Source organism: Amaranthus tricolor, chromosome 4, assembly GCF_026212465.1.
Source record: "Amaranthus tricolor cultivar Red isolate AtriRed21 chromosome 4, ASM2621246v1, whole genome shotgun sequence".
Classification (NCBI taxonomy): domain Eukaryota; kingdom Viridiplantae; phylum Streptophyta; class Magnoliopsida; order Caryophyllales; family Amaranthaceae; genus Amaranthus; species Amaranthus tricolor.
The window spans coordinates 21047876-21074131 of NC_080050.1; the positions used below are offsets into that span (position 1 = coordinate 21047876).

The 26256-nt window shown below is 34.1% G+C and overlaps 2 protein-coding genes and 2 non-coding genes across 7 annotated transcripts; 3 read left to right on the top strand and 1 right to left on the bottom strand.

The window, feature by feature from the left end:
- Positions 1 to 7761: 7761 nt before the first annotated feature.
- On the bottom strand, positions 7762 to 7920 carry LOC130811923 (U1 spliceosomal RNA). The gene has a single exon (XR_009041537.1). It is a non-coding gene; the product is annotated as a U1 spliceosomal RNA (small nuclear RNA).
- Positions 7921 to 8855: 935 nt separating this feature from the next.
- Positions 8856 to 8971, top strand: LOC130811938 (U5 spliceosomal RNA). Its single transcript, XR_009041551.1, has one exon. It is a non-coding gene; the product is annotated as a U5 spliceosomal RNA (small nuclear RNA).
- A 5061-nt stretch (positions 8972 to 14032) lies between these two features.
- LOC130809890 (uncharacterized) lies at positions 14033 to 16027 on the top strand. Of its 2 annotated transcripts, none has more exons than XM_057675741.1 (2): positions 14033 to 14300; positions 15343 to 16027. In XM_057675741.1, the coding sequence occupies exon 2, from the start codon at positions 15372 to 15374 to the stop codon at positions 15681 to 15683; it is 312 nt and encodes a 103-aa protein (XP_057531724.1). In that variant the 5' UTR covers positions 14033 to 14300; positions 15343 to 15371; the 3' UTR covers positions 15684 to 16027. The 2 variants fall into 2 exon arrangements, with proteins under 2 accessions (XP_057531724.1, XP_057531723.1); XM_057675740.1 differs by having other exon boundaries at positions 14037 to 14300; positions 15340 to 16027.
- A 650-nt stretch (positions 16028 to 16677) lies between these two features.
- Positions 16678 to 25856, top strand: LOC130809891 (probable arabinosyltransferase ARAD1). 3 transcript variants are annotated; one of them, XM_057675743.1, is made up of 4 exons: positions 16684 to 17522; positions 21482 to 21735; positions 23994 to 24546; positions 25525 to 25856. In XM_057675743.1, the coding sequence occupies exons 1-3, from the start codon at positions 16877 to 16879 to the stop codon at positions 24543 to 24545; spliced, it is 1452 nt and encodes a 483-aa protein (XP_057531726.1). In that variant the 5' UTR covers positions 16684 to 16876; the 3' UTR covers position 24546; positions 25525 to 25856. The 3 variants fall into 3 exon arrangements, with proteins under 3 accessions (XP_057531725.1, XP_057531726.1, XP_057531727.1); XM_057675744.1 differs by having other exon boundaries at positions 25535 to 25856; XM_057675742.1 differs by lacking the exon at positions 25525 to 25856 and having other exon boundaries at positions 16678 to 17522; positions 23994 to 24677.
- The last annotated feature ends 400 nt before the right edge of the window (positions 25857 to 26256 follow it).

Below are 26256 nucleotides of genomic sequence, written 5' to 3' on the forward strand. Positions count from 1 at the left end.
GAAATAGCGGAAGCGAAAAGAAAACTATCTCTTTTGTTACATTAATTCGGAGTTTCTTTCTACTCAAAATCTAATACAAAAGGTAAAACATAGTCTTGATTATTACGGATTCTACGTCGAGATCTCACACCAGACCACACCTGCAATCAACCTACCAGTCGTCGTAAGACAACACCAGTAGGTTCCAAAGAAACAACCAATACACGTCAGAGACTTCATACAAATATCAATCAGGTTGAATACAAGCAGAAAGTTCATCCTAGCATGCATAGATTCTATACATTTATTATTAATTAATCCCAACTTGTAACGTTGCCCATCCTGTTCGGGTCGTTCAAGTATAAACCATTCATTATTAGATAATCCCAACTTGTAACGTTGCCCGTCCTGTTCGGGTCGTTCAAGTATAAATTCAAATCTTTTTGGAGGAATACACTTAGGAGAGCTAATCCCAAGGCAACCACCGACCTAAGACGTTGCCCGTCCTGTTCGGGTCGTCAAAGGCTAAAGTATGCATACCCCCATGGTGACCGTAATGATCCAAAACTGCCATGGGAACAATAATTATAATAATCAAAACCAATTCGTTAACCCCTTTGTGTAACATATACATATATTCTCAATTTCCAATAAATTTCTTTCAAATTATTTGAGATGTCTAATCCTTATGTGAATTACCATGCTTCGATAGAAATGAAACAACACCACTTGCACAACCACATAAACAGTATGGCCTAAGCGTGTACCTTTACGCGCTGCAAATAACACTACTCAAGCACAACCAAAATTTCGCCCTCCTATAAATCGAGGTCCTCAATAACACACACAAAACGACCACGTATTAGGACGTATTTACACATTTAATCCACTCCATACTCTAAAATATCACTAAGACTTGAAAATTTTTAATTGTTTACATCCAAATCCCAATAGTTCCAAATTACAAATTCTGACCAGAAACTTTAAAGGCCATTTCGGACAGATTAAAAATTCAAATGAAAAATCCGACTTCGCCATTGCGTTCGGAACGCGTCAGTTACCTTGTGTACCAAATTTCATAATTTCTAACATCCATTTACTATTTTTAATTATTTTAAGCGTTTAACGAGTTTTTAACGCAACGGTGCTTAAAACAACGGAAAACGACTTACGTTTCCGAGTCGGTACCTCTAACGAGGCGGATCAGCTGCTATCGCCTACATTTATATATTATTATTTTTTTTATTCATCATTATTATTAGTTTATATATACATTATCAACCCTTTTTAAATCTCATGACCAAAATAACTCTTGCAAGGTCACATTCACAAAACCCTTCAAAAGAGACTTGAAATTTCATAAGTTATTAAATACCTAATTCTCTTAACAAATTATATTTTGTAGAGAATTATAAAACCAAATCACCCTTTTTTTTAAAAAAAAATCAAGACACACACACACACACACACACACACACACACACACACACACACACACACACACACACACACACACACACACACACACACACATATATATATATATATATATATATATATATATATATATATATATATATATATATATATATATATATATATATAACACAATCCTTCTAACAAATCAAATTTTGCTAAAGGATTATTAAACCCTTGGATAACTGCATAACTTAATCCATACCAACTTAAATTTCATCTAACAAATTGAAATTTTGTTAGAGAAAATAAACCATAAGAAATTTATTTAAATATCAATATAACTTTATATTCTTAATTCTTATAACAAATTTAAATTTTGTTAAAGAATATTGATCATGAAGTTCTTTTCTTAATCCTTTTAACAAATTATAGTTTATTAAAGGATTATTAGAAAAAATAAATTTTATATATAAAAGAAAAATATTCAATCCTCCTACAAGTTATAGGATATCATCATACATAAAATATAATTCATTTTAGAAATCTTGTATATAAAATCTATAATTAACAATTCAATTAAACTTACCCTTTGATCAAAAGATTGGATGGAACACAAGAAAATTTTTTTTTCTTTTGAATGTCCAAAAAAGGAACAAGGGAAAAGGATTTTTTTCAGAATTTTTTTTTGGCTCTTGAGACAATTTGGGAAAAGTTATGAAAATCAAGAAGGTTTATAAATTAATAGGCCATTTACCACAAGACCATAATTGCTATAATTTATGAGAGGAGTTACACTCCTCCCATGCATACAACCGGCCACACCCCTCCATTTTCCCAATTTATTATTATTTTTATTTATTTTTTTAATTAATTAATTAAGTAATTATTATATTATTGTTAAAACAGAAAGAAACGTCACGCGATAACATCGTACGCGATAAAACTCGTTACCGTTAAAATTTAACTCACTTTATTTCTTATAATTAACTATGTAAAATAATATAATTTATTTTATTTTGTTATACTTTATTTTATTATATTTTACTTATTTCTAAACCCGATAAATTACGGGGTGTTACAACATGGCCTTAAAAAAATGTGAGCATGGTGTGTCAGTATGTTGAACATTGTTAATACAAATCATATTTGTAGGAAATGTGTAACACCCCGTAATTTATATTTCTTTATCGAAGGAACACTGACGATCCTAAAGGAGATCTTTTCTCTGGAGCCTAAAGAGTGGACCGGAAGTTGTATTTTCGTATGAATTTCCGAGTCACTTAAACCGGACCGTTACAAAATGATATGTAGTCGAATCCAGGTTCTATCTCGCTCTCGCATATAGAGGATGTCTGTTGACACTCAGACTGTAATGCACGCATTTTGATCGATTTATCTCGCAAAGTTCTTGACCAACTGATAACTATGCTTCCTAGTATATAATCTTAAATTTTCTCTAAACCCTTTTGAATATGAATGTAGAATAGTGAGATTATGCTCTCCTTGAGTATTCTCATTAAATCAATATATATAGGATATGTACAACCTAAGATATTGAGAATACACAATTACCTAAATTACACAAAATATATCTTTACAGAATATTAACAAGATAATATTAACATATTATCTATCACACCCTCGCAGTCGAAACGGGAGGAGGTCGAACACTTAGACTGGATCTGAAGTCTAAGAATAGTTGTCGCGGCAAACCTTTTGTGAAAATATCTGCATACTGGTAAGATAACGGAACATGTAGGACCTTGATATGACCCAAAGCGACCTTATCACGTACGAAATGAATATCCATCTCAATATGTTTGGTATGTTGATGATGTACCGGATTGCAAGACAAGTATACGGCAGAAATATTATCACAATAAACCAAGGAAGCCTGCCGAATAGGACAACGTAACTCTAGTAGTAGATTACGTAGCCAACAAATTTCAGCGACAACATTCGCAACACCTCTATATTCTGCTTCTGCACTGGATCGAGACAATGTAGCCTGTCGTTTAGCAGACCAAGAGACAAGATTATCACCCAAAAATACACAATAACCTGAAAGTGAATCGCCGGGTATCCGGGCAACCGGCCCAATCAGCATCAGTGTAGGAAACCAGTCTGGTAGGAGCAGATCTGTATAAATGAAGGCCATGATCCAAAGTGCCTTTGATATATCTAACAATACGCTTAAGAGCGTTAAAGTGAGGATCCCAAGGAGCATGCATGAAAAGACATACATGTTGCACCGCGTAAGCAATATCAGGTCTAGTAAAAGTAAGGTACTGAAGAGCACCTGCAAGACTCCTATAAAGAGAGGTATCACTCATGAGTTCACCATCTAGAGCTCCAAGCTTCGATTTAGTGTCGACTGGTGTGCTCACGGGTTTGTAGTTATCCATCTTTGCCTTGTGAATAATTTCCTGTGCATACTTACTCTGACTAAGAAACATATTTCTAGGATTGCGGCTCACAGATATTCCTAGAAAATAACTCAGCTTACCCAAGTCTGACATGGAGAATTCGGACTTAAGCATAGTAATGATGTCATACTTGAGACTTTCCGAGGAGGCTGTGAGTACAATGTCATCAACATAGAGTAACAAATATGCAACATTGGCACCATGATGCAAAATAAACAAAGAATTATCACTTTTGCTACAGACAAAACCAATTTGCAAAAGAAAGTTAGCAAACCGGTGGTACCAAGCCCGGGGAGCCTGTTTTACCATAGAGAGACTTACGAAGGCGACACACATAAGTAGGAGCATTAGGATCCACAAATCCCGGGGGTTGATGCATAAAAACAGTTTCTTTAAGATCTCCATGAAGAAAGGCATTTTTAACATCCAACTGATGAATAGGCCAATCTCTCCCCATAGCAATACTCAACACAGTACGAATGGTAGCCGACTTTACCACGGGATTGAAAGTCTCATCACAATCAACGCCAACCTGCTGAGACTTGCCATTAACAACAAGTCTCGCCTTGTGTCTTTCCAAGTCACCATTTTCCCTGTATTTGTGTTTAAATAACCACATGCATCGAATAATATTCACACCTTCTGGTTTGGGAACAAGATCCCAAGTGCGCTGTTTAGTAAGAGCATCAAATTCCTCATTCATGGCAGTATTCCAATTATGATCAAGCATGGCTAATTTCGGATTTTTGGGTAAAGGAGAAATAGCTGGAACCGTAATATTGGCTTGATATTTGGGGTTTGGCTTGAAAATCCCACTTTGGGCACGAGTGACCATAGTGTGAGAAGGTGGAAGTGTTTGCCTAGATTGAGAGGAATTAACCGGACTAGGTGGCATTGACCCGAATTGGATCAAATGGGAGTTACGGCGATTTGGGGAGTTGGGCGGGCTAGGGGAGGTATGATGTGGACTGGGCTGTGCAGACCGTGGTTGGGCTTGGGCCTGATGAGTTGCGCCACAGTTTGTTGGAGGAGGGGATCCGTGAATAGGAATAGGAGAAGTGGGTGTTGGGCTTGCATTGAAAGGTTGGGCGGGTTGAGGAGTTTGAGTTATTGGGCTTGATTGAAGCTGGGCCTGCAAATGTAAAGGATGAATGGCAGACTCGTGTGTAGATAGAAAATCATAGTCAGAAGAACGTAACTTTGTTAATGATGAAAAGGGAAAATGATCCTCTACAAAATTAACATGACGGGAGATGATGATTTTATTGGATGATAAATCGTAGCATAAATAACCTCGATGGTTGGATGGGAACCCGAGGAAAACACATGGTTTAGACCGAGGTGCAAGCTTGTGGGGAGTCGTGGAAGTAAGATTTGGGTAGCAAAGACAACCAAAAACACGAAGGTGATCATAAGTAGGCACTCTACGGTACAAAACTTCCGTAGGAGTTTTGTTATGTATGGTTGTAGAAGGTAGGATATTAAGGATATAAGCTACCATATAAACAGCATAGACCCAAAAGGAAGGAGGAAGAGAGGCATGAAAAAGAATAGTACGGGACATATTATTGATAGTGCGAATAATTCTTTCGGCTTTGCCATTTTGTGAGGATGTGTTTGGGCAAGAGAAACGAAAAACCATGCCAATAGACGCACAAAATTTGTGAAATGGGGAATTATCGAATTCACGACCATTATCGGTTTGAAAAGTTTTAATGTCCTTCTCAAACTGAGTTTTAATAAATGTCCGAAAGGTAAGAAAAATATCATAGACTTGCGATTTATATTTAATCGGAAACACCCACAGAAAATGAGAAAAATCATCAAGCAAAACCAAAAAAAATTTATGACCCAATTTGCTAGAAATAGGAGATGTCCATAAATCTGCGTGAATGATATCAAACGGAGAAAAAGTAATAGAAGTAGAGGACTTAAAAGGTAGACGTACATGTTTACCCAAAGGACAAGAATAGCAAAATTGAGAACTATTTCTCTTATTACAATTAATTAAATTGTGCTTTCTAAGAAAATTAAAAACTGGTTCGCCCGGGTGTCCAAGTCGATGATGCCAGATTGAAGGAGAAAGAGCAGCAAGAGAGAGATGAATTTTGCCAGATTGCACCTCGCTAGAGTTGTGCCCGAAAGAAGGTCCTTCACAGAAAAACCGAGAGGGTCAAACTCAACAGAGACAGAATTATCACATGTAAATTTTCTAACAGAAATTAAATTCTTAATAATGTTAGGAACAAAAAGGACATTTTTAAGGTGAAAAGGGTTAGGTGGGGGAGTATAAGTGGAGCCATAACCATGAATCGGAATACGGTTGCCATTACCAACTAAAATAAACTGAGGAGTGCTCAAATTAAACAGTTTAGAAAAATTACCGGAATCACAAGTCATGTGTGAAGTTGCTCCCGTATCCATGTACCAACCATTGTCAGAAGGTTGAAGACTCATCGAGCTATAAGCGTGACCCAAATCCGTGGGAAACATGGGTTGGCCGTGGACAGAGTAGTGGGCCTGCTGCTGAACTTGTTGCGGAACCCCCAAAGATATAAGCGTAACCCCGGTATTGTTGTTGTTGCGGAACTTGTTGCGGCTGGTAGTGGGCTGGCCCAGTAGGGAAAGGGCATGGGGGGAGGCCCATTGGCCCTGCTGAGGCCACTGATATTGGAACTCCCAAAGAGGGGCCTGCTGATTCTGTTGTTGATTGTTGTTGTTTGCATTTCCCTTTTTACCACGACCCTTAGACCTGACATTAGGACCCTTGCCACGACCCTTCCCCTTGGTCTGCTGATGACCCGACGGCGACTGGGTGTTAGCCACGGTGGCCGGCTGCTGTACCGGAGAGGAGTGGGCGACATAGGCTTGTTGTCCGGACTGTGATTCGTCTTGTTTATTTTGGCGAGTTTCTTCCAAAATAAACATAGAACGGGCTTTGTTGAAGCTTGGTGTTGGGTCGGATTGGGAGACGATGGCAGCCACGGTATCGTATTCACCCTTAGTAAGCCCCGTAATAAGTTGCATAACCATCTTACGGTCGGATACCGGGCAATCAACATTAGCAAGTTGATCCGCAAGAAGCTTGATTTGGTTACAATAGTCGGACATATTAGAGAAATGTTCGAGTTTTGTTTCCGTAAACTGTTTCTCCAAATACACAGCCCTAGTGTGCTTGTTATCATGAAAAACTTCCTCAAGACGGGTCCATAATTCAAGAGCCGTGGCACCCGGTTTCATGATTGTGTTAACAAGGTCCCTAGAAATAGTTCCATAGACCCATTGTTTCACTGTAGCATCAAGGCGTTTCCATGTAGCATCATCGACCTCTTTCGGATGGGGCACAGAAGCGTCAATGTGATCAAGGACATTAAAAGCGCATGCCGTTATTTGAAAGAGCTCTACCCACGTTGCATATTGGCTGGCTTCATGATCAAGGCCAATACAAATGTGGTTTTTGATGTTCGAGACGGCGAAAGCCGGATGGAAAACGGTTGTGGTTTGTGTATTAGGAGGAGGAGGAGGAGGGTTTTGAGCATCATCATGACCGGCCATTGTTGAAGGAGGTGACGGCGAGAAGAAGGTGTAGGATCGAATAGGGTTTGTAAAAGAAAGAAAACCCTAGGTGGAGGCTGATACCATGTAGAATAGTGAGATTCTGCTCTCCTTGAGTATTCTCATTAAATCAATATATATAGGATATGTACAACCTAAGATATTGAGAATACACAATTACCTAAATTACACAAAATATATCTTTACAGAATATTAACAAGATAATATTAACATATTATCTATCAATGAATCTAACAATTTTTCACTCCAAAAAACCTAAATTTTATGTCTTTTAAATATTAGTCATATTGAAATTCCGTCATAAATTAAAATCAAACTTACTCAAGTTTAAGGTCGCTAAAAAATTAAAACTAAATTGGACAAGGGCTGTGCGTACGCAAGCCCCACTAACACAAATTATGACGTAGACTCTCCCTCTTGAGGAGATCTTAGGCAGCTGCCCCTCCACAATGTGCAATGGAGGTCAACAACCTAGGCCATGAGTCTATGTGATCACTCAAGAATCCGTTCAGGTAAGTAGGTTGTATGAAGTTCGACCTCCTTGATTTATAGTCTACTTCATCAAATGCACTATATTCCTGTTCGTTGTAAGACAATATTCATACAAAATAATTTTTGACATTACTATATGCTATGTTACTGTGAGGTGTATGCAAATTTCTATGTATAGACGCTTGAGATTTTACAACTTAAGATCATAAATAAGGCATTTAAAATTATAAAAACTTGTGATGTTTTTAAATAAAAGGAGAAATGATTGACAATGAACTTGCAGACAATATCAAGATTTAAAGCATAAAAAAATACTTGGTTTTTTTAGTGGTAATGTGATATTGTGTTTTGGTTTTCATTAGTTTATGAAATATTGCATAGTTATGAATTATGGTTTTAAAATGGATTTTGCTAATTAATAGTGTCATTTACTCGAGGACTAGAATCCATGTTTAATGATTATCCATGCCTAGAAAGTAGATTATCTTCTTGAGGATATGTAGATAATGTGGTTGGAATATATTTATTAGGGCTGGCAAAAGCTGACCCGACCTGCTAACCTGATCTGAAACCGACTCGAAATTAGCGGGTTTGGGTTTAGATTTTCGACCCAACTAATTAAATGGGTCAACCCGACCTGATCTGTTTATTAAATGGGTTAGGTTCAGGTTGAATATTTAAACCCGAAAAAAACCTGTTTAACCCATTTATTAAATTTAAGACGGATCAACATTTGTCAAATACTTCGTAAAACTAAGATAATACCAATTACCATGTATTGAGGGATTTGTCAGCTGAAGATGACTTTCAATAACAAAGGAAGTTGTCCCACATCGGCTAAGGGATTTGTCAGCTGAAGATGACTTTCAATAACAAAGGAAGTTGTCCCACATCGGCTATGAAAGATACTAATAAAAGAAAATTCCTTTAAATCACTTCCACAGATCTCATACCAACTTACGCAGCCACGCCGTGAGCACAAAGCGAACTATTCTTTCGCCTTTTACTAAAGAATACCGTGTGCTCGCTGCATTAAGTGGCATACGTTTATTTTTGGAGGAAGCCTTTAATTAAGGTTAAATGGGTCAAATGACCTGAAATATATGAATTTAATGACCTCAAAAAAAAGTAGGTTAAATGAGTCATTAGCAGGTTGATCCGATCTGCTACAGATCAGGTCGGGGTTTCAATTTTTGACCCATTAATTAAATGGGTCAGGTTCAGGTTAAGAGTTTATTGACCCATTTATATATGATCCGAACCTGAAAATGACCCAACCCGACCTGTTTGACACCCCTTATATTTATGTTCTCCGTTAGAATATGTAGTTATTGTACGATTATATTAGTCCTGAGGGCGTAATTTTAGATAACATTTATCTTTACATCTAAAATTGAATCTCAAGCATATTAAAATATGAATTATTTACTTCCTTACTTCCTTTTCATTCTTGTTGTTTATCTTTTTATACAATTTTTTAAAGCAATTTTCGAACCTCAATATCTCTAAAAATGCATTAAAAAATAATTGGTACGTCAAATGCACTGGGTATAAAATGCACCGAACAGAGATATTAGAACGTTAATCGCTATTTCTTTACTAATTGTCCACGAGCACCGATTGGATCACCACGTATACTATTATATGATAAGACAAATGTAACCGCCTCGAATCATGAAGGCAAACACTAATTGGAATTTAGTATTAATCAAGCAGAAGCTTACTTTTGCCAACACAATTAAGGGGTTACTTAAAGGTCAAACCAATATCCAAGTATAATACTTGAACCAAACCAAAGCAATATAACGGAAGTCTTAACTGTCCAAAATATAGGAAAATTACAACCAAATCGAAATAAGTCCAAAGTTCAAATTACATCCTTAAAATAGTCTAAATCTAAACTAATAGTCTCTCAAATACAATAAAGAGATCTAAACAAAAGGGGAGTCATACTCCAACTCGGGTTCATCTTCCGCTCGCATATCCATTCTCCGTCGAGGTGCCATAGGGGTTTACTCTAAAAACAAAACCATTGGAAAAACATACAAAGCATAGTATCAGCAAAAAGGCTGAGTATAAACACACTGGTGTCCGTCAAACAAGTTATTAAAATTTTTTTTTATTTGAGTAAATTCATTTTGAAATATGCTTTTTCATTTGATAAATCATATTATGATTCAAATCCAGTTCAATGGCTCTATAGTAATTTCAAATTCTCATTTTTCATCATAAATCATAAGATCTCAATAGATCCAAATCAATTACAAACTCATATCATAAGTTTACATGGGTACTCTGTGAGTCATCCTGTTACTCGTGTGGTAGTCGGTCTACCGTCCGCGACATGTCCGACAAGTGTAACACAATAGTATTGTGAACAATACGCGCTCAGCATTGGTGAGCCGTTTAATCATGCACACAACATTTGCTGTGGCATATGTACCCGCCATTTAGGCTAAAATATTTTTTTGTACATAATATATATCTTGTAAATTTAATAGCATTTAAAATTCAAAAATATTAACTTTTTCTATATGATAAACATCTTTTATTTGCACATAGCAAAACATACTTTATTTGCGACTTCACAAAATCAAATCATAATATTTCCCACATGGGTAAAACATCCTAAGCATAATCATATTATTAAACACAACCTTTGTATTATATTGGGGCATCACTATCATGTATAAAAATGCATCGTAACAAAAAGTGATTAAAGTTCAATACGATTTTTTTTAAGAAACCACTAAAATGTTTCGTTTCAATCCTTCTTAAAGTAAATATAACTTAAAAGGGTTTTGAAATTCATTCAAACAACTAGAATATGATTTATAAGTCTATAAAATCATTACGACAGAAGATTTAATAAACCACTATTTTCTTAAATACGAGATAGTTCTGCCGGTAATAAAATCGATAATTGATTTACAAAGTACATATTAATTCTCCAACAAGGCCCAAATTAATCAAGTCATTATAATACCTTATTTAAAATGAATTTAAGGTTGTCCCATCAGATTATAATTGATTATGCGAATTTATAACGATCTTACAATTATTTTCGACAATTTGGATATTTAACGTTTTAAATGGTGTCTTAAATCTGTAAAATTTATAAACCATCTAATTTAAACTTAATTTATACTATGAGGCAGTAGGTTATTAATATAATTATAAATTTTTTATATAGGTCTATTTTTACCCAAATTTAATTAACAATATTACACTTTTTAATAAATAAACATTTTCTATTAATTTGATAAATTAGTAAAAAATTAATAATTTATTTTATAAAATTATACCAAAGTTCCAGAAGTCATATAGCATGTTTATTAGGCCATTTGAACTTATAAAACTCATGTATGATGTTTTATTATTTTGTATAGATATTTTATCGATAAATAGAATAAAATAGGTTTAAAATTATTTGAGTTTGAATAAAATATTATAAAAATTATATGATATTTCAGAAGCTATTTTAATGGGTATAAAATTTTAAATAACCATTAAAAACCATGTGGGGTATTTTTTTAATAATTAATATCGTTATTTTACCGATAAACCGAATAAAATTTATTTAAGTCCATATATGATCACGAAAATCCATATAAATTTTTGAACATGTATGTACTGTTTATATAAATGTCTCATAAAATTTTCATGTCCAAAAGACGTCATTTAGTATTTATTTTGTATTTTACCGTTTTCAAACTTACCGATTATTAATAACCGAGTAAAAATTATTAAGTACCTATTGTCCATATGAGTATGTGATAAAAATTTCAAGGCCATATATCTTTGTTTGGTAATTATTTTATATTTTACCATTTTACAATTTACCGTTAAACAATTTAACGATTATTCAAAAATCACAAATCTTGTTGGAGACATTATAATATGTTTTTATTAATTATTTTTGATGATGAAGAGTTCATCTAATACCATGTTTTATAATAAGAGTATTTAATACCTTAAAATCCATTAAAATATCAATTTAACAAATAATCTCAACAAAAAGTATCCAAGAAATTTTCTTAACATATAGCTACTGGAAATTTCTTTTAAAATGAATTTCAAATATTTTCAAATTCATATAATCATTTCCATCACAATAACTTTCACAAAGTAGTGTTAAACATGCCTTTAACATACAATAATTTATAAAATCAACATGCATGATGCCCACAATAATAATACATGTAATAAATTATTCCATACTCAAATTTATCATTTTGACATCATTTTTCAAGATTTAAGAACTTCTCTTTGAGAATTTTATTTTTTTTTTTTTAAAAAAAACAAGTTTATACACAAACTTTCCCAACTTGTTCTTAAATCATTTAAAAATCACCCCATGTGACATACCTCGACTCCAAACCTATATAATTATTCCGTAAGCTCCTACGCGTTCTTAGAAGCGGTTCTAACTTCGGGTCCTTGCCCTTCAAGTCTCTTCTCCAACTCTTCAATCTATACTTGGTGGATTTCTTCAAGTTTGGTGTCTATGGAAAGCTCTTAAGATGAAGATTATTTTTATGGGAGATTTGAGTTTATAAACATAAATTTTCAGAAGTTTTAAATGGGCTTTTGAAGAAGATTTGATGAGAAAAGAAGGTGTTTTTGCTAGGAATTGTATGGTTGAACTTCAACTATGCTTATGGATGAAATAAGAAGTAAAATGAAGAGTGAAAGAAGGTTGATGGAGCTGAAAATATGGACAGCAAATATTTCTTGATTTTATGTTTGTATGCTTGTTATGATGGTGTTTTTGAGTAAGAACAATTAGGGCTTTGGGTAGAGAGTTTGGTGGAGTGTGCAAGTGAGTTTTGGGGCTAAAAGAGGGCTAGTATGGTAGCTAGGGGCTGCTGTTTTGGGGCTAATTTGAGGTGATTTATATCCTCAATTTGGTCTAATATGGTGTAAGAAATGTTTATATAAGATAGTTTAAGGTTTGGGTAAAAATTGTTGTACATGTAACAAGTTATGTAACTTGTACTTCATGTTTAAAAATCACTTGTATATGTGTGAAATATTTAATTTACTCCCACCATGGTTATATAATATGCTTGGGTAATAATTAAAATTTTCTCTAACTGTTATGGGTAGTTGCTCAACTTTAAGTTTTACCTCCAAAGTTTACGTTACTTGTTACGATTCATAATCACGTTACGAATTAACAAGTTTCAAATCATTGTGGAGATTTTTCAAATTACTACCATCACTAATTAAATTATAATTAGTAACGAACAAATATATAAGAAAAATTAGACGCTAAAAACGACTAATGAAATCTTCTAATAATACGACTGTTTCAACAAATCCTATCTCTAATTAATTCTTAGGTGAATAATGTGTGTAGAGTATCTAAGAATGTTAAGAGTGTTATATGAGGAAAAACTAAAATCAATGCGCAAAAGTTCATCAATGAATCTTCTTCATCTCTTACATAAGTTACATGTTACTTTAACATGCCTACTTATGGTGATTTAATTTATGTTTTAATTCACAATTAAAACTATAACCAATCCAATAGTAATAACTATACAATCGTAATTAGTTCAATGAGCATTTTATGTTTTTGGTGTTTTTTATCTGATTAAATATTAATCAAAGTTGGTTTATATTGAATATGATCACTCAGAACAATCAACTATATTTTATCTCTAAAATGCTTTCTATTTATATTTGGTTTTTACACTTGGTCAAAGGACATCTTATTAATCAATATCACACTTTACCTAAGCTGTAGTTTGTATTTAAAATCCAAATTTACTCAAATAAAATTTAGAATAAACTATTCTAAATAATCCAACCTATTTATTCATTCTTTGTTAATAATCTTACCTTTTGAAAAAGTTTAAATAATCCAACCTTTATATGCATTTGGATGCGAATGGACCTTTGTTAATAATATTAAATTATTTAAAACCTTTCAAAATGTGAGATTATTAACAGAAAATAGAAAAAACTTCAAAATATTAAGAATAAATTTTCCTGAAATTTACTTGCAAAAAAGTCCAAATACAATGTAGTTTGTATCTAAAAATCAAGCACAACCGACGAACAATTTGATTCATTCAACTAAACCGTCCCAAAATGAACCCTCTCGGCCTCTCCTTAACTAATTCAAATTGAGTTTATAATATAATATGTTTAATAGCCAACCCAGTAGAATATCAAGTCAATAGCTAAAGTACTCCAACTGAAGATACACTAACAGGAGTAAAACTTTACTACACTAAACAAGAATTTAAATCTACACCTTCAAGATTCTTGATTCACTCTACTCGCACAATCATTCTTCATCATTTTTACATCTTCCCCACGATTATCCAATCAATACGCTCTGTTTTGCTTTCAAGAGAGAGAAACCTAGGAAGAGAGATACATACGATTAGAAATAAGGTTCGGTTACTTTCTCCGATCTCCATTTTTTTTCCTGGAAATATTTCATTTTCTTTGCGTTGAAAGTAATAATTAGTTTATTAATTATTGCAATTGTTATGGAAGTTATTTATTTTGTGATTACTTTATGTTTATTGTGATTATTGTTTGATTCATTTATGTGATGATTACTTATCATTATAGATCTGATTGCTTTGTTGCCTTTTTTGTTCAATTTTTTTTTTAATTTAGGGTTTTTATTCTTAAATTCAAGTAGTAGAAATTTAGGGTTTTGGGAATTTGTGGTTAGTTCTGCGAATTGGGAAATCACCTCAAAGTTGATTATTTTGTTGTGGTGCTCCTGTATTGAATCAGATGTAATTTGATCATTAGGGCTTTTGAACATGAATTTCTGGAAATTGATGATGACACTTGAGACCGTTCCTTCATTCTTATATATTTGCATTTGCACCATAAATAGCACAATTGGAAGAAGAATGGATGAGGAGTTGGAAGCTTGTTTCTAATTATGGGTTCAAGGCTTTTGCGTTGTTCGACTAAAATGGTTAGCCGTTAGTGTGGGGGGATCCATGAATGTTGACTTGTCATTTGAAAATTTGGTTCTAAGTTGAAATTATGCATTGGTTGCAAAATAGGTATTGTTCCTTGCTGCAACTATTGGAATTGTGTACTCATATTTCTATTTTCTAGCCTGTTATAAACTTAAGTGATGCCCCTAACTCGGGGCTTGTAGGGGATAAATCTTAGGCATTGTAATCGAACTAAGGCCCTGGGATTTGGGAACTGAAGGTGCTTCCCGAGTTGTAAACTTCTTTTCCTTTTGACTTCTGTTAAGTTGTGTTATTGTATCGGCTTTCTTCTTCTGTTGACTAGCTGAAGGATTGCTTATGTTTCATACTTCTATGATTTGAATGGTGAATTGCTTCTCTTAGAGTCCTACCAAAGACCCCGGAAAGAAATGGCTCTGCTTGTAACTTTTTTTGGGGAGAATTGGAGCTTCTTGTAATTAGTTTTTGACTTAGTGCTGTGATGTTTTTAGCAGGCTAATCATTGCCAGAATAGAGACTAAGAATGAGCCTCGCCTGCCTTGTGTGCCATGGTGTAGAAAGCCCGTCACATTCATTCAGAAGTTACTCTGTGTCTAGCTCAGACAATGATGGGAGGTGTTCAGCAATGGCCAACTGTTTGATCAAGAAGCTTTCTGTTCCTCCACCCAGGGGGAACGCAGTCATGTCATCATCTAAAGTGACTCCACAGCCAGATGTGCCGAACCACAATGTAGATATTTCTGGTACTCCACGACTAATCAGAAGCCGTGCTGTGAGAAGGGATCAAGTTAGAGACTGGAACTTTGATGAGATTGAGCTAGAACTAGAACATTAGTTTAGCTAGTTCGACCCAAGATATCAATGTCTTTGTTAAATTAGGCTACTTCTTTTGGTAATGTCTAGATATAGTAGGGAATAGATCCTGTGCCTCTCATCTCCTTTTCTTTCTTCCCTGTCTCATCTCTCCCACTATCAACATTTTTTCCCACTAAATTCTCGATGTAATTGAATTTCAAGAGTATTGTTCTACTCTTTCTTTTCAGGATGGCTGGCTTGTGTCATTGTGATCCATTTTCCACAAAGTTTTGTGCATATTAGTCAGTACTTGTACTCTATTGTTTTTGCTGTTCATTTGACTGTGGTATCAAATAGTGGAAATGGTAGTCAAAATTTAGTTTATTTTTGTTTGAAAAATTATTGTTACTTGACTGTGTTTAGTATTTATTTCATCCATTAGCACTTGAAAAGGTGGTAATAAGTCATAATAAAAATTATAAATTAGAATACATGTTTGAGGTTGTGAACTTTATTACCATGTAAATAAGTTACTTAAATAGTACATTTCATGCAAAACAACCCAAAAATACGTGCTTTTAGTTTTAAGTTTTAATCATATTCTATTAACAACGATGATTGTAATTTATTTTCACTTTTATTGTTATAAGGAAAAAAGTACTCCTTTCTAACCTCATCATTCAATTAATTTTGAGCTGAGTTGTTTATAGATTTAATCATTTTTGGGTTCAATTATTTTTGACTTGATTAAATGCAGATTTATTCGACTTATTGACTAGTAATTTTTAGTCTGCTATGGGCAGGTTTTACCCATTTAAATTTTAAATTTTCTTAAAGTGTTCAGATCCGCCTATATAACTAGAGTGTGATTTTTTTGTCATTCTCATTTGTATGGAAACTCAAACCAAGCCTAATTGTCTATCCAAAAACAGGTCTATTCAACATCTCTTCTAAGTTCCAACACATATATTGGGGGAGGCTCTTGCCTACCTTTCAAAAGTCCCAATATTCACCCCCCCCCCCCCCCCCCCCCCCACACACACACACACACATTTTCCATTTCTAATTCTTTCCCACAAGCCACCGACTTTTTTAATCCTAAAGTGAAACGAACACTTTCTCCTCCTCCTTCACTCGCACACACTGTAAAGATCTACTTCTACCTTGTAGGTTGTAGCACAAACCAAAACCAAAGCCAAAACCCAACTGCAAAAATTCATTGATTTCACTAAAATGGCGTTAAAGAACACTCTAACATCATCTTCATCATCTTTAACTTGTTCAATTTCCAATTTTTTTCTTTCTTTTTCTCTTCTATGCACCCTTTCTTTTTCTCTCTTCCTCCTTTTCAATCAACCCATCTCCAATACATACAATCCCTCTTCCACTTCCCAACTTTCCTTCCCAAATCACCACAATTTACTTAAAGTTTACATTTTTAACCTACCCACTTCTTTTAATTATGGTCTTTTAGAAAAATACTGGTCTTTACCCCCTGATTCTAGGATCCCAAATGATCCAGATCATGAACCCGGGTCAAAATTTTCTGGAAATCTCACGTACCCACCCTACCCAGAAAATCCCGTGATCAAACAGTATAGTGCTGAATATTGGATTTTGGGTGATCTTCTAACTTCTGAGAATTTGAGAAGTGGGTCATTTGCTACAAGGGTTTTTGATGAGAGTGAAGCTGATGTGATTTTTGTACCGTTTTTTGCTACTTTGAGTGCTGAAATGCAGCTTAGTTTGGATAGAAATGTGTTTAGGAAGAAAACTGGGAATGAAGATTATCAGAGACAAAGACAAGTTGTTGATCTTGTTAAGAATTCTGATAGTTGGAAGAAATCTGGTGGTCGTAATCATGTTTTTGTTTTAACAGGTATGATTAAAATTCCCTTGGCTTTTTGATGCAGTTTTAGCTGTATAATATTTGTAATTTATGAACTTGAAATGTTTATGCTAAAATTTAGAGATGTATTGTGCTGATAAAAAGGGAAGCATACAATTCATGTTTTATTGATTTGTAGTGAAAATCCCTATACTTTATACTGTTTGTTAGTACTTTGTTGCTAGATTTCCTCATACATGCAGCTTGGACACAGAACACTAATAATTAGACCAGTGTAACATAAGTTTCGCTAGCAAAATTGTTGAAAAAAAGCAAATTTTCTTTTTTTTAATTCGCGATTTGTAGGAAGATTAGGAAATTATGTGACACGGAATTAGACATTAAAATTGTTGGTTTTGCTATAAATGTCATGCTTGCAACCCGAGAGTCTCAATTTAGTGAGACATTTAGGCTTATTCTATAAGGCTTATCTGTAGAAATAAACCCTTTTTTCTTATCGCTTACTAGAACTTACGGTCTCTATGAATTAGGCTTTGTATGTTAAATGTTACTAGTACTAAGAAAGGATGGATGACCTATGGCCTGTCTGAGGTTAGCATTTCTATATTGTATCAATTTTAGTCTTGCTACTTTCATTCTTCTAAAGAGGGCTTTTCAAATCAACCATTAGGCTGTATGTTAAATTTACATGTTACAATTTCAGTTGTGATCAGGCTTCTATCTATTGGGAATATGAATATACCTTCCTTCAGCTCATGTCATTCTATGTATGTCTGAAGTCTTTTACCAGTGTACTCTGAGCAGAATCCTTTGGGTGACTTTCATTCTAGTGTAAATATGGAGTGTTAAGATAGCTTATATGGAACCATGTACAATATTTTTTTCTGAAAGGCTTTCCTTGTTTTAGTTAGTGTTGTTTGACTCACGATCAATCAAAATTTTGTTATGGTGTAATTAATGGTTGCACTCTTGCATTAGCAGTTAGGATATCTAAGTATCTAACCATACTTCTTTCAAAGTAGTTTTTAATGCTTTCTTAAAAGATCTATTAGGCGTATGTTTTAATCTTTACTAGTGTTTTTGACACTTTAGATGGGTGATATTGACTTTAGATTAACATCTCTTGCAGACTTGCAAGGTTGCCTTCTAATCATCAATGATATTTTGCTCTAATTTAACCAAGGGGATTCTATGGCCTAACTAGTGATCGTATTATACTCACTCTAGTTAATAGGTTATTCTATATATTTTTATTCCAAATTTGTATGAAATACTTCATTTTTGGAAAGTACCTGCATGCATGATGTATCCATTGCTATTGCTTTTGTTGAGGTGAATTCCATCATGGGTATTTATACTTATGGAATGGCAGTAACCATTAGCCTTGTTTAACATTTATGAGAGACTTCCTTAATTTTGCTCTAAGGTTTTCTGTTTTCCTCTTTCAAATATAACACCATTTAGTGTGTTGAAATGTGAGATTTGATGTCACTTGTTGTTTTTAGTTTCATTAAGGATTATATAGATACAAGTCATAGTCTTAAACACGTTCTCTTAGCATGAGTCTTCGCTGCATCCTTTTTTTGGTTCAGCTACTCTTGTAAGAGACTGTCACTAAGTGAGATGACCATAAAACACAAAGTTCATATTCTCAAAATTTGTATTTGTTAGACTATATAATCCATGAATGGAGTGCTTCTTACAATGAGACCGCCTCATACAACAATTTGTGTAATTGGTTGGTATTTTCGTGGTGACTTATAAGCTTATGGCATGAGGCAATCCTGGATTATTGATATTTTTCTTGTGAGGATGGAAGCTGCATAATTAGGAGCCATTCCTTGTGGCAATTAATTTTGGTACTCGAGTAATGTACTACTTTGTCAAGGTTTGTAAAGGCATTAGTTACAGTACTCAACAATAAAAGTGAAACATACCAAAAAGAAGCCTAAATGGCAATGTTAGAGCTGTTTCGATGGTAAACTTTTTATCATGAAATGTAAAACCATGAAAAGTGAAATCGTGGTAGTTTTTTTTTTCAACATTATGATTTTCTTTTAGGGGCACTTAGCCATTATAGAATGGAACTTATTTCATCAATATCATAGTATGTTAAGTCATTTTGTCAAATTCTTACTTGCTAATGTTTTGCACGCACCTCTAAAGAGTACACACCACTAAGAGATTATATGCATGGAAAACAGATGTCCGCCCCTTCCCCTCTATCACAATATGCTCATACCTAATAATTGTGGAAATTATGCTGTCTACACAAAACTTTAACCTTTCTAGGGACGTAAAATTCCCAAATAAAGTTAAGTGAGGAACGAAAGATTACTGTTGCTAACAGATTTTATAGATATTGGCTCAAGTACTCAACTGAAATAAAGAGTGAGATTCTATTTGAAATGGGATAATAACGAAAGATTTAATCTATCCTTAGCATAATCTTAAACTCAAGGACATTGTGTCCAGCACAAAATCAAGGGGCATGCAGAAAATGAATAGAAAAAGGTTCCTCTCTATTTGAGAAGGTATTTGATGAGTGGCCATGCTTCCGTTGTAGCTTGTGCTTATTTGCGAGCAATATGAGTGTAGGTAGGAGGGCCAAGGACTTTTAGGAGGTTTATGGTTTTTAAATTTGAATTGGCAAATAGAAGGCTTTTGGTTGAATGTTGATTGTATTTGTGTAATTTACGAAGATTTTCTTTTGCGTGTTCTAGTTGGTGAATATCTTCTTGGTGACATAGAACGGGTTTTTGTGTATTTTTGTGCTGCTCGAATGCCTAAATAACCATCAGATGGTTGGACTAGAATAAAAAATAGTCATCAGTTTCATCTGATGAAGTATATCAACAGCTCCTCCTTGCAAGTTTATAAATATAAACTGAACATGGCCTTTTTCGGGCTTGCATATGACAAGTTGTAGTTGATGATTTATGATACTCATTTTTGTTTAGAAAAATTAATCTTCATAATTCAATCTTTTATTCAACGTCTCAAAATAAATTCTACTATTGGGTTAGCCCACAGTACAACAAATATTAATTTTTCATGACATAGGATTTAGTGACATTAAAATAAATGTCACTTATATATATTTTTAGTGTAATAGTTATTGTTTTTTATTTTAAGTTCCACTATAAAGTGATTTAGTGACACTTTATTTAGCCTTAATGACAGAATTGTTACTATAGTCTATTGTGACATTTATGAGAAATGTCACTAAATCCTATGTCGCGAAAAGCTTTAGTATGATTTGCTATTATCCTGCTAAAGGATCTAATATATGTCACTAAATCCACTCTATCTATCATTAGAAATTTAAAGTAGTGACATTTAAATTAAATGTCACTAAATATATCCTACTAAAAGCTTATTATGTTGTAGTGCCAAAATAATGAGTATTCTTCTATATATACTCCATACTTTTGTTTATCTTTTCAAAATTCTCCCAATTTTTTTTATTAAATAGCAGTCTAGATTAATAAGAGAAGGTTAGTTTAGTACTCCTAAGGAATTTTTTGAGTTAACCAATGGTAGGGTTTATTTTGAGACAATGGACAAACCCATGAAGTATTAATATCAAATGTTCCTTTTTGTTTTCTTTGATCTGAGATTTAAATTTATGGAAGTATGTTAAAATTGGATTAAGCATTTAGGAACAATTAGTGGATAGAAAATGATATTCAATTAGAATTTCTCATGATGAGTAAGTATAGTATTTTGTTACACCATCTCACATCAAGTTTGGGATTAAGGCTCTGACATTGTTATTCATGTTGATATCATATCAAGTTTCAGATAGTTCCTGTCTCAACTCTGGCTTTTGTTAGATGTTGGGACTGGTATATTTTGACGTGCCTAATAGTTCTGGCGTTGCTTCCTGGACTTCTTATATTGATGTTTACATGAACACAATTTCGATATGAGTTTATAGTTTAGTGTCTGGATTCTCAGGTTTTAAATTTTGAGGAATTATTTGGCAGACCCTGTTGCCATGTGGCATGTTAGAGACGAGATAGCTCCGGCAATACTTCTTGTTGTAGACTTTGGTGGTTGGTATCGGCTTGACACAAAATCATCGAATGCCAATTCGTCAGAGAGAATTCAACATACACAAGTTTCTTTGCTTAAGGATGTGATTGTTCCGTACACCCATCTGCTCCCTGCATTGCACTTATCCGAAAACCAGCCTCGCCACACTCTTCTTTTCTACAAAGGAGCTAAACATCGGCATAGGGTCAGTGTTTTGTTCGTGCAATCTGTTACTCATTTCCTATCTGCAATATTACTTCTCTAATTTTGTTCTTCATGCTAAATCAATACTCTTTGTGTTCTGTACTTGCTATTTAACGAGGGAAATGCATCACCATTAGAGGTGTTCAACGGGCCGGGTCGGATCGGGTTGGGTCAAAAATTAAGCTGGGTGGTCGGGGCGGGTCGCGTCATAATGCTAAACGGGTCAGGGTGGGTCAAAACCCGTTTAAATCCGACCAACTTCGATCCAATTTTTAAAAGTTCATAAAATAGTTTTTTTTATTATACTCTATGGCCCATTGGATCGACCCACTTATGTATATAATAATATCATTTAAAAATATAAAAAAAAGTGATAAATTTTTTTCGTAGTTAATTCTTTTAATTATTCGACCCGCCGGCCCGACCCTTTACACCAAGGCCCATTAATGACTGGTAGGTTTTTTTCTTAGTCGCCTAAACTCTAACTAAAAGTAAATTCATTTACTTTCCAAATACAACTTAATGTAGTAGGGTAGTAAGGTTCGTATCCACAGAGAGATGAAATTTGAGAAGGTTTTAGTATGATATGTGCTTTGGAAGATGAAATTGAAAACAATCAATACTACAAAGAAAGGGGGGGTTTTGATTTGTTTTTCTGAAATAAAATAACTTGAACAAGCAATGAACTAAGTGAAATCTATAACAATGGTGTTTTCTAAAAATCAATGTAAAGGATATCTTGATTTAAGTTGATTGTATACTTCTTGTTTCTCATTGATCATTGAATGCTTTACTTAAGAAATTCACTTTTGACTACTTATTGTGAAGATGATTATACTTCTATTCTCCTTAAGTGTAGCTAAACATCAAAAGCAGTTTGAATGTAAAGCTCTTATTATTAGTTAATTCATTCCAATCAGAGAATAAATTCAATCCAACAATAGCTTTAAGAAAAGAGAATCAACAGGTTTGCTAAAACTATTCAAGCAAATAGTCTTCAATCAAAATCAAAAGTTCATTTAGATTCTAATCAATCATAATCTGCATTCACAATTAGATCTAGTTGCTACCATTAATCCAAGTACAAAACTAACTTATTTTGCAAATAGATTTAGCATAAATGAATATTGCAATAATAAGAACAATAGTTGATTTCCAATTCAAACAATATTCATAAGATTATAATAAGAACTTTTCAATAATCAAAAGTATTTTAAGTAGAGGAATTCTTACAATGAGTAATTAGAAGTTTCCAATCAATCTTCCTCAAGAAATGAAAATTTAAGCTTGAAGCTCCATAAACATAGCAAACCAGAAATGAAGAAGAAGTATATTAATGAAAAATTGCTCGATCCACTCATTCCTAAGCTTTCTTGCCTATTTATAAAGATTTGATGAAGCTTCTTGCCATTGGATTTGCTCATTATTCCTCTTTGCAAGTCGCCCCCCAACCCCTCTAAACATCCAATTGAAAATGAAAGCCGAAATGGGAAAAGTGAAATAGCCGCCCAGCCTACAGACTGAACTCCGCACCCTGCGTAGAACTCCGCGTGCCGCGCACGCGCGAGCCGCGTAAAACTCCGCGGGCCGCGCATCTCAGTCTGATCCGATTCTTTGCTTGCTTCTTCTTCTTTGCTTGAAATGATATATTTACATAATGACCTTCTAATAAAGCTAGAATTATCATCTTAGAGAATTACATCAATAAACTATTCTATAAAGTAATTTCTCTAATTGTTATATAGTTAAATCTAAATTCTACTTAATAAAACTGAAATTGAAATGGAAAAATACACAAAATAAGGTATTATCAATGACCCGCCCCGTAATTGACCCGACCCGCTAATGACCCGTTAAAATGTGACCCATTCCTTGACCCGTTGGGTCAACCCGCCTCATTGAACACCTCTAATCACCATGCACTTGTATGTGATAAGAATATAATCAGTTTAGTGCAAGTGAGCGGAAAGTTAATATCCCCTTGTGTAGAGCAAAAATTTTTATCCTCGTACTGGAAGGAACTAGAAATATTTCTTTTTATCATCTTTTTTTCGTTTTTACCTCAAAAGAAACAGGTACCAGGGGTAGAAACGAACAATTATAGTGATTTATGATTTTAGATAATGGTTTTCTGGTGAATAGAATGAAGCTACTGCTGTCAGCTGGTGACATAAGCTATGGAATAGTTTCTACTCAACCAAACGGAGCCTAAAGCAACAAAGCCCATCTTGTAACCTGACACACTCTCATTTTATGCAGGGAGGTGCGGTTCGAGAGAAGTTATGGGACATTCTGCTAAATGAACCTGGTGTCATTATGGAGGAAGGATTCCCCAATGCCACTGGTAGGGAGCAATCAATCAAGGGAATGAGGACCTCTGATTTCTGTTTGCATCCTGCTGGAGATACACCAACATCGTGTCGCCTTTTTGATGCGATTCAAAGTCTCTGTATTCCTGTTATTGTTAGTGACCACATTGAGCTACCCTTTGAAGGCATGATTGACTATTCGGACTTCTCCATTTTTGTGTCAGTTAATGATGCTCTGCAACCAAAATGGCTTGTATCTCATCTTCAAGGCATCTCTATGAAGCAGAGAGAAAATTTTCGTACAAATATGGCTCGAGTTCAGCCCATGTTTGTGTATGATAGTGGCCATCCTGATGGTATCGGTCCAATTCCACCAGATGGTGCAGTGAATCAAATCTGGAAGAAAATTCACCAAAAGCTGCCCATGATTAAAGAAGCTATAGTTCGAGATAGAAGGAAGCCACCAGGTGTATCGATTCCTCTTCGCTGCCATTGTACCTGATGTAAGTTTATCGGTTTTTGATTTAGTGATTAGCATTCTTCATACACATTTGCTTTTGTTCTGATTTGTAAGGCTCTGAGAAAAGTTTATTATAATTGATATATAATCACAGAAATTTTCACGTTTTAAATATCAAACATGTGCAATATTCTTTAGCTTTTCTTCCCTTGTCCGATATTTTTTTTTCATTGTTTCCATCCCATCTTTGTTGGAAAGATGGAAATAGCGAAAATGCGAATGCTACACTTATGAGTTAGCATAGCTTTACAAATAGAATTCGAAACAAATATATAAGATAGAGTTTAATAGTTGCAAATATTGAGGTAAAAATGAAAGAGAATTGTTTAAGATTGTTTGAATACGCGCAAAGACGGTAATAGCTAACCGGTAAGGAGGATAGAGTTAAAACTCGAGGACTTAAAAAGAGGATGAAGAAGATCAAAGATAACTTAGAGGGCAAGAGTAAAAAAAGATATAAAGGATCTAAACGTACAAATTGAGATAATAAAAATTTATATGAATGGATAAGAAAGAACTAATATATTGGTTCATGTAGTCGATTCCAATCGTATGGGATTAAGGCTCTGATGCTGTTTCATTGCATTTTTACCTTTAGAAATTCTAGAATGCCCTCACTATTTATGGTGCCAAGTACGAACCATGTTCCATTAAGGTGATTTGTAGTTTTGGGAACAATCGACCAAAATGAAGGGCTTGGATTATGTGCAAGGAGGACCTACAATAATGCTAAAAATAATTAAGTTATAGTTTTTGTGGATGACCACAGTGACTGATCTATTAGTTTATATATCTGATTGCAATCATTTAAGCTTAAAACTTTGATATTACATTCGTATGTAACAATATCTTAAAATAATAAGCATAATGTGTAGCCGTCTATCTGCATATACATAATCATGAGCATTGAGCTGCCCTATTTGCTTTTTATGATAACTACGTTAATAATTACCATCTTTAGTAACTTGTAGATGAATGTTTCCCGTCCTCAAAACGAATTGCCATTGATTCTTCATCATCCAAGAATGGAAGGAAATCACCATACTTGTTCTGTAAATCAAGTAGAAGCACCACTATCACTATATTTCCCAACATTTGGAACTAACCTGGCAGAAGTTCAACCTAGTACCCAAGTTTTTGTCATGAATACGCTTGAAAATATGCCATCTTGTACGAGTTTTGTTGTAGAACTTCCGAATACCGAAAGTACAAATTTGTTATTATCCATCTTGTTTGAAGTTAAAGTGATGCATTAAATGTGTAGCAGTACAATGTGACTTATATGAAATGAAAAAGACTATTTTATCTAAAAGTAGAAAAGTTTCTACAAATTGAGCAAAAGGTAAACTTTGCATTAAACGCATACTTCACAAATAACAACCAATGCGAGGCTTTCACGCCAAAACACATAGTACTAATAAAGCTAAGGAAAAAGTGCAAGACCTCATAAAATACACACAAAGGTCATAAAAGACATTCCCTAGTAAAGTAAGATTTTGACCGCTCCACGTCAATCATTTGATACAAATACTATTACATTCTCCACTATAAAGGTACCTTACGTTTTCCTCTCTAGTATATTTATTTTTACTCGATCTCAATAATTTGGGAACCTCTTTTTACCTTAAAGAACATTTCTTAAGACTTCCAAAAAATAAATAAATAAATAAAAATAAAACTAGCAAATTCCTCC

What these genes read in the sequence shown, in the direction of transcription:
- LOC130809890 (XM_057675741.1), top strand. Translation starts at nt 15,372, where the DNA reads ATGAGCCTCGCCTGCCTTGTGTGCCATGGTGTAGAAAGCCCGTCACAT.
- LOC130809891 (XM_057675742.1), top strand. Translation starts at nt 16,877, where the DNA reads ATGGCGTTAAAGAACACTCTAACATCATCTTCATCATCTTTAACTTGT. An exon ending in TCATGTTTTTGTTTTAACAG is followed by an intron (nt 17,523 to 21,481) that starts GTATGATTAAAA and finishes ATTATTTGGCAG; the next exon opens with ACCCTGTTGCCATGTGGCAT. An exon ending in GAGCTAAACATCGGCATAGG is followed by an intron (nt 21,736 to 23,993) that starts GTCAGTGTTTTG and finishes CATTTTATGCAG; the next exon opens with GGAGGTGCGGTTCGAGAGAA.